The 13047-nt window shown below is 45.1% G+C and overlaps 1 protein-coding gene across 21 annotated transcripts in view; it reads left to right on the forward strand.

The window, feature by feature from the left end:
• The first annotated feature begins 234 nt into the window (after nt 1-234).
• Nucleotides 235-13047, forward strand: part of RBFOX2 (RNA binding fox-1 homolog 2) — a 269661-nt gene continuing 256848 nt past the window's right edge. For 5 of the 21 annotated variants that reach the window (XM_026499693.4, XM_044384439.3, XM_044384444.3 and 2 more), the window contains exon 1: nt 239-523. In XM_026499693.4, coding sequence (XP_026355478.1) covers nt 338-523 — 186 coding nt within the window. In that variant the 5' untranslated portion in view covers nt 239-337. Of the gene's footprint in view, nt 524-13047 lie in introns of all 21 variants that reach the window. The other 16 variants (XM_026499701.4, XM_026499696.4, XM_044384440.3 and 13 more) reach the window with 6 other exon arrangements.

Raw genomic sequence — 13047 nt, forward strand, 5'->3', positions numbered from 1 at the left:
GGGACAGTGTGAAGGAGCGAGCGCGGGCCGCCGGGCGAGCTCCGTGAGTGCGAGAGGCGGGGCGCGCGGCGGGCCGGGTCGGGGTCGCGTGTGCGCCTGGGGGCGCGTGCGAGTGCCCGTCGCGACCCGCCGGCCGCCGCGAGCGAGCCGCCGGCGAGCGACGAGCGTCCACAGGCAGCCGCCGAGGGGCGCCGGGCCCGCGCGCGCGCACGCACGCACGCACGCGGGGGCGGGGGCAGGCGCGCGCCCGCCTGTCGCGACAGTCGGGGCCGAGGCCCAGGGGGAGGTGGCCTGTCGCGGGTCGCCCGGCTCCCGGAGGCGAGGGGGGCGCGGGCGGATGGCGGAAGGCGCCCAGCCGCAGCAGCCGCCTCAGCTCGGGCCCGGCGCCGCTGCCCGGGGGATGAAGCGGGAGTCGGAGCTGGAGCTGCCGGTGCCCGGAGGGGGAGGAGACGGAGCCGAGCCCGGCCTGAGCAAGCGGCCGCGCACCGAGGAGGCGGCGGCCGACGGCGGCGGCGGGATGCAGGTGACCGCGCGGGACGGCGCCCCGTTACGGCGGGGGTGCGGCGCGGGGGCCGTGAGGGCGGCGGGGGCCGGGAGCGGGAGGGTCTCCGGGGGTCCTGGCTTCGAGGTGGGAGGGGGCCGGTCGGGGCCTGGTTGGGAAGGTGGGGCGGGCTCCCCCGTCTTGGAGGCGAAGGGTGCAGGAGGAGCCCCGCGTGCCCAAGAGGGTCCTGATTCCTGAGGGGGCGGGGGGCCCGACGCGTGAATAGGTTTTGGGGGGGAAATCGAACATGGTTGAGGTGGATTCCATTTCTTCAGACCCTTCCTTAGTTCCTTGGCGTGGAGTGGAAGCCGGGTGATCCTGGGTTGCCCAGAGAGCCGCTGCACTGAGTCGAGGACGGGGCGGGGTGGGGGTGGGGGGACAGTGGTGGGAAACCTCCCAAGAAGGAGTACCTTTTTGGCAGCCCTTAGACACGCGGGGATGGGGAAGGGGAGCGGCATTATAAAGGAGGGGAGTGAAAAGCGAGAAAACTCCTCGAGAGCCTAAAGGGGATGTGGCTTAGCTTGTGGGTTCAATCAGTTACACAAGGACTGTGAGAAGTACCAGGAGTTCGGTAGTGGTGTGGGGACACTGTGGTGCTCGGTCTCATTAACTTTGTGGAGCATGCTAATGAGTTTGGAGAGAGACACGGGACATGCCCCTCCTTACTTTGCCAGTTGCTTCTTACATGGCCGAGGATACCAACCCGCTCTGTAATGTCCTGGGGTATAAAAGGAAATTTGTAGGGCTGTTGGGAGACTGGATTCTGAGTTGTGGACTCAAGGATAAACTGGCTGATTTGGGTAGGGAATGGGAAAGGTAGTGATGATATCAATTGGCTCTGTAGTTTGAAGAAGAGCTGAAACCTTTTGGACCTTTTAGGATTTGGCCTCTGTTCACAAAATAGTTGCTGTGAAATGGTGGAGCTCACCTACCAGCAATTGTTTAGAGACCTGCCTAATTCTCTTAGAATCATAGAATGTTAGAGATAGAAGGGACCAGAGACATCATCTTTTCCAGGGGTTCTTCACCTGGATAGACTTGGAAGATTCTTATGTTGAATAGTTTACATGCACTTTTTGGTGGTGGTGGGGGAAGTCAGTAGTTTTCGTCTTTCGTGGGTTTTTTGGTTTTGGGGGTTTTTTTTTGGGAGGGGAGTCAAGTCTCAAAATGTTTTAACCACCACATTTTATAGATGGGGACTCAAAAGTCCAGAGAAAACTAGTGACTTGCCTAAGGCCACCCGGTTAGCTGGTAGCGAAACTAACACTAGAAGCGTAGTCTTCTAATTCCTATTCCTGTGCTCTCTCCATTACACCACTCTTGGAAATCCCTGCAGTGCTAAAAGACTTCCTGTGCTCTGCTCCCAGCTTTTCAAGGCTCTGCCTGACTTCCTGTGTTAGAGACCGAGCTGTATTTAAGCGTGGCATGTTTGCTGTGTGCTTATGGGTCTCCTTTGCAGAGGCCCCTCAGTTACTTGTGTTGGTTTGGGTAAAGTGACCCTCTTGCTGTTTATTTTTGAATTCTTTTGTTTTGTTTGCCTGCTTTTGTTCTCCATCAGAACTCTTGTCAGGCAGAGGGATCGTGAGAACTAAAAGCTCAGGGCCATGGAAAAAATATTGAGGAACATGGGAGACTTCAGGTGAGGTGGGTTAACATTGGCTGATCAGAAGAGATGACTGGATGTGGGTGCTGGTGAGCACTGTCTGCTTGGTGTGTGTATAAATCTGTATATGTCCGTATTCATTCATTGTTCCTGTCAATCACAGTTAACAAACACCCCCCTCCCTTTCCTCTCCTTTCCTCCTGGGGCCCATTATTTGCTGGTTGCCTTCAAATTGGCTAAGGATAGTATTTGGAAATGCTGCAGTGTATAGGGACTTTGGAGTATGCAGAGGAAGGAGTGGATTAGGCCCTTTGGGTACAAATGGGCAACTTAGAGCTATCCCATAGAGAATCTTTTTCTCACTCTGTGTATTTGTGGATCTTTATTTATTTTTCAGGTCATGCATTCTCATTGCTGTAATTCTGACACACCATGTCACACAGGTATTCAAGTCATCATTGATCTAGCTCCCTGCCTTCAACTAGCTGTATGCTTTTGGGAAAATTCCTTCTTTGGGGGCCTCTGTTTCCTTAGTTGTAAAATAAAGGCTTTGTTTCTAAATCATCTTCTAAAAAATATATCAGGTTCCCTGACCTTAAGGTGCTTGGTGTTTCCAGTCTGGGTGGAGAGACAAAAATGGGTGAAAAATTAAAAAAAGAGCATGCACATGTGAATGTGTGGTTTTGTGTGTGTGTGTAAGTTCCAGAGGAACAGGAGCAGAGATAACCACGGGGTGGATGCATGTCACAAGTCATTGCATAATTTAGAGCCAAAGTATAACGAGGATTTGTGCCAATGGGTCCAGAAGAAGAGATGGTCATTCCTGCTGAAATGGTCAAGGAAGGCTTTATGCGAAGGTTGAAATTTGAGGTATAATCTGAGTAAAGGAGAAGTAATGTTCCTGAAGAGATAAAATTTAACACTCGGTGACCCACACCTCTAGTTCTTTGCTATATCATTCTGATAATAATGGTAGGATATTTAATATTCATTTAACTAATATTTATCAAGCAGCTGCTATGTTTTAGAGTGTAGGAGACATGGCGGTAAACAAAACAAAGACTCCGCTCTCATGTAACTAATAATCTCGTGGAAAGGGACAGTAAAGAAATCAACAGCTGTTATTAGGGGGTGGTAAGTGCCAAGAAGAAAAATAAAGCAGGGAGAGGGGTGGAGAGTGAAGAATATGATCAGGAAGGGCCTCTGATGGGTGACCTTAGAGTGAAGTGAAGGGAGGGAATGGACTGTTCAGATATGTGAGGGAAAGGGGTTCAGGTTGAGGAACTGTGGGTGCAGAGGCACTGAGAAAGAAGTGCACTTGATGTGTTTGAGAACAAGAGGCCAGTGGAGCTGGAGTGGAAGGAGCAGGGGAGGGGCAGTCTTAGATGATCGTGGCTGTGCGAAATGCTTATAAGGCCCTATGCAAATAGGCACTAAAAAAATCTAGAGTAGCCAACCTTTTTAGTATATGGGTTGGTCTTAAAGCACATTTTTTTTTTTTTTGTTTTTTTGTTTTTCTTATAGCCTTAACACAAATGGAGTTTTCCTGAGGTCATAGCTCCTTCCAGGAAGCCTTCCCTGACAACTTAGTTCACACCAGTCAGACTCTCCTCTGGCCTACTCTTCTGTTGATGCTTAATTATGCATTATCTTGTGTTGTTCCTTGTTTTATTTTTGTTTGCCGAGTGAGACTGTAAGCTTCTAGAAGACAGGAACTATATATTCTTTGTTCTATCCTTTGTAATACCTAATAGTTTTGGGTACATAGTAAGTGCTCAATGCCTGTGAAGTTGAAATTTACTTTTTACAAATGATTGAAGTAGAAAAAAATCATGAAATTCAGGGGTGAGAGTTTGTTTATGAAATTCCTCACTCTTCTGAGTGTCAAAGGATTAACCTTTTTTACAGAAAGAAGTCCTTTACTGGGTGTTAATTTCCCAAGGCTGTTTACTAAATGGAACTACAACTCGAAGCTGTAGATTCCAAAGCTGAACGCTGTTGAGTTACAGCCAGGAAGCTTTTGGAGTAAATCATTACTTCCCAAAGTGGGGCACAGAGGACATGAGAGAGTCTGTGGTGCTTATGTTATAATCCTTCGGCTAAGAAGGAACCATGGGGGAGAGAGAGGAAGGATTGGGCCTTTCAAGGGCAGTATCCAGATGCTTTATGTGGACAGAAGAGGAGTTAGCACAGCCCTGGAAACAGTATAGAAATAGAGAACCCTAATCAGGGTTGGAGGGAAGAGACAAAGTCAACCTGAAATATGGTTTGAAAAACGTAGTTAGTTGTTAAAGAGGGTGCTGGGAACACTGTACTCTAACCTGGGGGAAAGTTAAATTAGTTACATGTATAGGTATGGGAGGTTCATTTCACTGTAAGCAAGTCTGATATGTGTGAAACTTGGGCTTTATAAAACATACTGGGGAGTGAATTCTTTCGGTCAGCTCTTCTAGTGAATATAAACAATTCGATGATCAAAAATTCAGTTTTTGTGTGACTTTCTAGGAACTTAGCTGCTGTATAAATAAGGCAGGGTGCACCTTAATTATTGCTTATAGCTTTCAGCAAAATTCTTTATGGCAGTGAAATGTTGGTATGTGATTATTATATGGCCAACTAACTGCTTCTGTCCATCGAGTCATAAATCCGGTTTAGTTAAGTGGGTTCAGCAGTTGTTATTCTGGTAGTAGGAAAGCTTTCTTGCTGGTCTTAGGGCAGAGCTTCCAGGTAGCCTGTGATTTCTATGTGTATGCTCCATTTCTTGTAATAGTTTATCGTCCCATTTGCTCGTTTCTGGGTTTTTTTCCTAGGTGGATATCTCTTTGGATTCTCATTTAGATGTTTGGTGCTGATGCGAACATGGCGCTACCATTTGAGTAGAGCTAGAAAAATAACGTGCTTTCCTTCCAAGTAATTTCATGAACGATGTCTCACAAAAATTATTGAATTTTTCATTTCTACTTAGTCTCCTCGAGCACCATGACAAAATACCAAAGACTGGGTGGCTTAAACAACAGAAATTTATTTCTCACAATTCTGGAGGCTAGAAGTCCAAGATCAAGGTGCCGGCAGATTTGGTGTCTGCTGAGGGGTTCTCTTCCTGGCTTCTCACTGTGTTCACATGGCCTTTTCTGGGCGTTTGCTCCTGGACAGAGAGCGATCTCTCTCTTCCTCTTTTTAGAAGGGTACTAATCCCATCATGGGGGTCCCACCCTTAAGACCTGTAGTAAACCTTGCCACCTCCCAAAGGCCTCCCCCATCACCCTGTGGGCTAGGGCTTCAACATATTAATTTTGTGGAGACACAGACATTCAGCCTGTAATACTATCAGAGCTGTAAGTATTGTAGATGGAGAAACTGAGGCACAGTCACCTTAAAAATTACTGATTTTTTTCAAGACTCACAGGGAGATCCTGTGAATGTAACACCCAGAATGTCTTTGAGAGGAAGGACAGATCTGAATTCAAAGTAGGACTGTTCTTTAGGGTGACTCACGAGACTAGCCTGAGTTGAATTTGTCTCCCAACTCCCTCTCCCATTTTCTAGCCACCTTGTCATGTTTTTCTCTCTCGCACTGACACGTGAACATAACAGAAGCTAACTAGAGATTTAACTTTCATTTTGGTATAAAACAGACTGGTGCAGACAGGCCTCAAGATTACAGGATTGGGGAGAAAGACTCACTCCTCTACTTCGTGTAAACAAGAATGTTGCCAGCGCAGCTCCAGTTTGACATCTCTCAGGCCGTCAGTTTGACGCCAGGCTTTCATAATTTGTAGAAACAGTAAAGACAGTCATTTTAGTGAATGGCTTTGCTTGAATTTTTGTTGATATGCATTTGTAGAGCATAGTAAATGCCTGTATTCTGGTGCCTATGTGCCCTCCCTTCAGAGATGGAAAGGAAGAGCTCAGGGATGATGGGAAGGAAATGGCAGTAATTGGATGAGCAGACAGATGGAGCGAGGGACGGCGAGTGCACTTGGTGTTTTAGGTGGCCCCTAGGAGTATTGAGTTTCTTATTCTTCTCCCCTACAGCCCCAATACAGGCAGGCAGCTTACATGGCTAAGGTTTCATTATCTAATCCATCACAGATCAGCTTGAATAAACCCATTGGCTGGCGCTGATCTAGTTAGGAGGGTAGTGCAAAGCTGCTTGAGCCAGGATTGGGGCAAATCGGATCAGAACTGCCATGTGAATCCTGGACATATTTCTGTAATTTGGGTGGGTAAAGTCGTTTGGGAAATCACTTATGAAAGAGAAAGAGAGAACGAGTGAGCAATCATGAGTTTTTTCAGATGTTGTCATAGGGACTCTGAGGGGAAAGTGTATGGAAGATTCAATATATTTCTCTGGAGTATAGCCAAGTTGCTTTGGTTATTTGAGTCTGAGTATTTTTGGGTCACCAATGCTCAGTGGTAATCTTTTTTAGTAGCTTTTGGAGATCCCAGTTGTGATCACTTAATTATGACTATTCTGAGTGAACCCTTGATCTGAGACTGTACGTTATGGGTCCCCTCTTAGTTTTTAAAGGGGGAGATGTTGTTATTACTATTATTACAACCAACCTTAATGTATATCATTATGTTTGATGTCCATGTATACTTGAAGTATGGGGTGGTGAAAGAAACACTATTTAGAGTTTCTCATTTTGGGTTTGACTCCTGGCTCTTCCACTTAGCAGATGAATGACCTTTGGTAGGATGTCTAACATCTGAGCTCCTGATTACACATCTGTGAACTGGGAGAATTAATACATACTCTAATGAGCTGCCATAATGAGTAACTGAGATGATTTAAAGTGTCTATCATGGAGCCCAGCAGTAACCGTTTATTCCTTGCCTCCCTTATAACCTGCTGTACAGCACTCCGTGAGCTCCTGCTTACTGCTTGCTCAGCATGGAGTGGTTAATGTGTTTCCGATTGATTAAGTGTCAGAGTTGGGGACTACTAGAGATGAACAGTGTGTTGAACTCAATTTGCTCGTCATCTGGGTGGAGGAGGTGAATAGGCTTTCTAGTTGGAGGAGAAGGAGGAAGAGGAGATGTTTGCTTCTTTGCCAAGTACTAAAAGAGCTAGTGAGTTACCACAATGCCTGCATTGAGCATGTGGACTTTTCGTGGAACCTGTGGGATCTCCACTGGGAATGTGTGTGACGGATGCCCTGCTGTTCGGGTGGTACCTGGGATGCAAGAGTGGTGAAAATGTCCGTTGTGTTTCAAATGTTACAAGGTTTGCTAGTTAAATATATTACATCAAATAGATGGCACTTTTTGCTCTCGTTCTGGTTTGTGGAAATGGAGTTGGGATGCCTTTGTCTCTTGTGGTCTCTCTCTAGTCTCTTCAAACCTATGTGCGGACAACTAAGAGTCACCCACCTGAAAGAGCTTAATTTTTAAAAACACTTGATAGTTTGGCTTTGACTTCCAGATACAGTCCATTCTTTCGCTTGGCCTCCTTCTGGCCTGACTTAGGCCTGTCTTTGTAGTCTCATTGAATTTTCTACAGTCCACCTCTGAGTCCGTGGTATGGGGCTTCTAGTTTCCTGAGTATGCTGTGCCACTAGAGGTCATTCATACCTCTGTGCTTTTGTTTGTTTTTCTTCTGCTTGATATTCCTGCCTCAGCGTCTCTCTCTCTCTCTCATCCGTAAGGCTCAGTCTTCAAGAATCATTTGGGATACTGACTCTTTCTGGATACCTTTTGGGTCTGCTCCCATCCCTCCCACATCCTGCCGGTTTGTAAAACACGATGTCCATAGCTCTGTTTTAGCACATTTTGCTTTACCATTTGTTCAGATGTCTGCTCCTCCACCCCTACCCAGACTGTGTGATCAAAGGATCCTTTGGGATCTCTAGGATTTAGCACTGTGCCTGTGCCCCAGTAGTCAAGAAACTATCATTCTTGTTGAATTGAACTTTGTCTATCTGCTCCTCAGTAGGGCCTGCAGATGGCTTTAATTGTTTCTCCAGATTTTCCCTGGGGGGTCTGGCCCTTGGTCTGCTTTCCAGCTCATGTGAAGACTGGGTGTTGTGGGATTTGTGAATGGTACCTGATCTTTCCATTGATACCAGGGTTAAAGGTGAGAAAGAGGTCTTTGAAAACAGAAGCGGGGGTGGAATTTAACTGTTGAATGTGTTGGGTGGGCATGGTAACCTAATGTTTAGTTTCCTGTGCTCAGATATTAATTGAGTGCACGTGTGTATGTGTAAAAAGCGCCTTTGTGATGGTGTGGTTAAGGAAAAGAGAGGAACCACACAAGTAAGGGGCAATTAGAGCTAACCTGTTCCAGTTCATTGGAGCAGTCTGTTGATCTGCCTTTTACAGTGCTGCTGAGAGATTCTGGAGTGTTGCAGTTCGGAGATATTACCACCATTTGGGACTAAGGCCATTTGATCAATGGTGGACCTTAACCTTTCCTTTCTCAACCAATGAATTTCATAAGCTATTATAGCTTCTTTTGTGGATACAGGAAAAATACCAACTGAGACTCCTCACAAAATGCATGCTGCTTTCCAGATTACTCGTTGGATGTGCTTGAAAATGAGGAAGCTTAATAGCGTTCTTTTAAACCACAACCTTGGAAATAGAGTCATAGATGTATTTTACAAGAATCATCTCCCCCTGTCCCTTGTTCTCCCCGCCTCCTTCCCTCTCAGCTTCTGATTTGTGCTCCTATATAATCCTCGCCTATTCTCTAACCTCAGGACTTCCCTTACTAGTTCAGTTGGGGCCCCTTTACAGGTAACCAAGTATACTTTGTAATGCCTTTGGCTTTTTGGATTCTGAACGAATAAAGCAGGTTCAAAGAAGGGAATGAGAGAGCGAGCAACCAGTAATATCACTTCCTTCTGACGTGTCCTGCACATACGTGGCATCTAGAAATTTCAGCTGAGGACTTAAGGCACGGGACACATGATAAATACCGCTTATGAAGTAGATGACAATTTTGAATTGCTAAATGATAATGGTTGAGTAACTGCTTAGAGACCCATTTTCCCAAGGGTGGAAACAGCCTTTGAAGTTTAGATTTTCCATAATGCTTGGGTGTGTTCAACCATAATACTTGGGTTTTTTAGGAATCTAAGTCCTCAGATAATACCTTGGTATGTGGGATTTTTCCCATGTGAAGGCTGATTCCTTGGTTTCTCCTTTGCTGAGGAAAAGAGATTTTTGCTCTGAGCATTGGATATTTTATTCCAGGCATGTGGTTTCTGAGGAGGCACACTGTTTATTTTTCTTTTTGGCTGAATCGATTTTGTTGGATCCTAATCGTAAATATCACAGCAAGGCATGATTTATCATGCAGGATGGGCAGGGTTGCCGTGGGACTCTCTTAGCGATGGGGTTTTGTGTGGGCGGGGGCAGAAACTGTCCTAGTGGAAGTAGAAGAAGCGCAGACCTGGTCTGGGGGCACTCTGGGGTTTCAGTGTGGGCTCCAGCTACTGCTTGAGTTGGAACACGTTTGGAACGGAGGCTTATGGGAAGTTCTTCCATTTGCCTTATTTTGAGCAGCTTTTTCCTCTGCACGTTGGCCGCTGTTTGGAGGAGGGGGCGTTAATTGCTGTCCGCCCGAATGATTTCCAAAACAGACCTATATGAATTTCATTTAGGGACTTATTTCAGGGGTATGTGGTTTGTCCTGAGTCAGGAGGACTTTGGTTCCATTTTCCTGGAAGTTGGTGGGCTTCCATGAGGCTGCTCTATTTATCTTGGACCGTTAGGCAAGTAGAAAAGCAGCTGCATAGTTAGCCCTTGTTGCGTGGAGCTTAATTTCGTAGGTCATCCTCTCTTGGGGATTTTTATATAGTTACATTTACAGCCTCAGGTTTTCTTTTCCTTTTTTTTCCTTCTGCAGTTCAGTATGCCGCAAAAATTCTGAGGAGGGTGGGTCATAATTTTGGGTTAAAAAAAGTAAAATAATTTTGGGTAAAAAGCAGGAATTGTTTAGCTCTCTCTCCCCTCTTTTCTTAGCCCCCGATCCTTTGCAAAAGAGTCTGCAAATGAGGTCGCTTATCCTCTACTCAGACTGTCTTGTCCCCTAATGTGCTGAATATGTGGCTTTGACAGCTTTCACCTGCTGTTTCTTGGTTTCCAGGGGATGGGATAGTAAGACTGTGCGATTTCAAAGCGAGACCTGGCAGAATTGGAAGACGTTTTGTGGTGGCTCCCAGCGTCCACAAAGCTTCACTCATTGGTTTGCACCTCATACAGACTTGCAGGAACACTGTCCCTGTCAATAGCTGGCACAATGGGTTTGAGGACTTTGTTGGAACTTCAGGAAGTCTCCACAATGGCTGCCTCTCACAGTGGGAGCTTTGGCGAGGCTTACGGGGAGTTGGTAGGGCGGTTTTGAAAGCACGCTTCTGGTCTTACGCTGCTGTGTGTCTCTGAGAAAGGCAGGGGCAGACTGGTGCGAAGAAGGGGGAGAGGTGCTGCGCAGCTGTCACTGATGTGGGGCCGTTTCCTATATGTCGGCCTGTGCTGCACGGTTTACTGTGTGTTCTGTGTGTTGTATTCCTACTTGAAGCCATAGTCGGACTCGTGACTTTGAGCAAGCTGTTTGGCTAATTTTGATATCATCCCGGACTTTGAAGTGATGCTGGTCATAGGTAAAAGGTCCGTGTGGGGGCTCAGAAGTTACTGTTTCTGTTGGCAGCCCCGTCCCCATCCCCAGCTGCTGCTCGTATGCATTATGGACACATTTTTTTGGTCCCTCTACTTGGTGTTACAGGTCTCTAGCTGCTTGTTGTGATTCCAAATAGATTTTTTTGCTGCAGCATTTTGGCTTTGATCTGGCTGTGTTTTACAGTGTTGGAGATCAATTGGTTAACTTTGGCATTTTGCGTACATGCAGCAGAAGTCTTTCAGAAAGGTGCTTATCACGGACCATTAGTGATTTTTGTCAGCTGTGTAAAAATGCTGTGATTAACAGATACCCGTGTATCTGTGTGTATGTGCAGTTTTCCTTTATGCTTACTTCGCATTTCTGTTTCTCTCTAGGAGTAGTTTGGAGTAAGTGTTATCCTTTGCTTTTTAATCCTGGGAAGCCTCTTTCAGGAAACGTTTGTGTTTGGTTTTCTTGGGCTTGTGTGGGGATCCTTTACCCTCACTGGATTTGAGCTTTGCCATGATTTGCTCTTTCAGTGTTAGTTTTAGGCAGATAGTAAAAACTTGTTTGGTTTAACAGCATCCCAGAGTTTGAAGAAACCTAAACAATTTTGTCAACCATACCTCAGTTTACAAAAAAGTATCAATTCTGATACAAGAGAAAAGCCTGACTGGCCCAGCATCCTGTTTTAGGCGAGGAAATTGTGTAATTCAGAGTGTCCCAAGCTGTTTTTCCATCGATTGCTCCTTGAGAAATGGATTGAATAGGTGTCATTCTGCTGAGAAAATAAAAATGAAATCACTTTGGAATAGAGTTAAACAAGATTTGAACTATCACATTTTACTTTTCATAAGCAGATGGAACTCTAAATTTATAAAAATGTATTTAGTGAAGTATCTGCTTCCCCAAGTGCTCTGTACTCCTTCACTAAACAACTAACCCCCATTGTTTGTTTCTTGTGTTATCCTCTCCTTTTCTTCCACACAGACACTAGAAAACTCTCTGCATGCCTTTGCACAGTACTTTCAATGACTATATCAGAAGTTTATTTTTGTTTTTAAAGATTTTTTTAAAAATTATTTTTATTTTTTATTTTTTTAAAGATTTTCTTTATTTTTAAGTAATCTGTGCACCCATCATGGGGCTGCTCGAACTCACAACCTTGAAATCAAGAGTCGCATGCCGCACTGACAGAGCCAGCCAGGCGCCCCAAGGTTAATTTTTTCTTTTTTTAATGTAACAAGGTCTACTAATGTTTTCAGGAATGGGTTCTGGTGTGTGTGTGTATGTGTGTGTGTGTGTGTGTGTGTATCCTGGTTAGAAAAGTTTTTCCCACTCCAAGATTATAAAAAAATAGAATGGGCTTCCAGACAGAGCTGAGTTGGAGCCCTAGCTTTTCCATGTCACAGTTGTATGATCTTGGCTAAGTTATTTAACCTTTTTTTTTTTTTTTTAAGATTTTATTTATTTATGTGACAGAGAGACAGCCAGTGAGAGAGGGAACACGGGCAGGGGGAGTGGGAGAGGAAGAAACAGGCTCCCAGCGGAGGAGCCTGATGTGGGGCTCGATCCCAGAACGCCGGGATTACGCCCTGAGCCGAAGGCAGATGCTTAACGACTGAGCTATCCAGGCGCCCCAGTTATTTAACCTTTCTAAGCCTCAGCTTCTTCCCTTGTAAAATATATAGTGTAAGAATTAAAAGAGATGATGTATATAATGTGCTTATTCAGGGCCTGATGCATATAGTAGGTGTTCAATATCTAATAGGCGTTTTTATCATGACTACCAAGCCTTATTTTCTTGTACCCCATTTTTTTTTTTAAGATTTACTTATTTTTTAGAGAGAAAGTGGGCGAGCATAGGGGGAAGGGATGGAGGGAGAAGGAGAGAGCGAATCTCAAGCAGACTCCCCACTGAGCATGGAGCTGGACATGGGGCTCGATCCCAGGACCCTGAGATTATGATTTGAGACGAAATCAAGAGTCAGATGCTTAACTGGCTGAGCCACCCAGGCACCCTTGACTTCTTTAAAGGCAGGAACAGTCTCTTAGTCTTTGTATCTTTGGCTTTTCCATAACGGTCAGAGAGATACTATAATAAGAACCCAATAAATGTTTGTTGAAAAAAAAAATAAATCAGTCTTTATAGGATCTATTTGTAAAAATCTCTTTAATAATTTTTGTTGCTTTTTCCTGTAATCATCATCTTTGCATTTGAAGCTTGGTGACTAAAATGGCACAAATGTACAATAATTAGATTTATATTATGTTTTATAGTTTATAAAATGCTTTGAT

This window comes from Ursus arctos, unplaced genomic scaffold (assembly GCF_023065955.2).
Source record: "Ursus arctos isolate Adak ecotype North America unplaced genomic scaffold, UrsArc2.0 scaffold_21, whole genome shotgun sequence".
Taxonomy (NCBI): Eukaryota; Metazoa; Chordata; class Mammalia; order Carnivora; family Ursidae; genus Ursus; species Ursus arctos.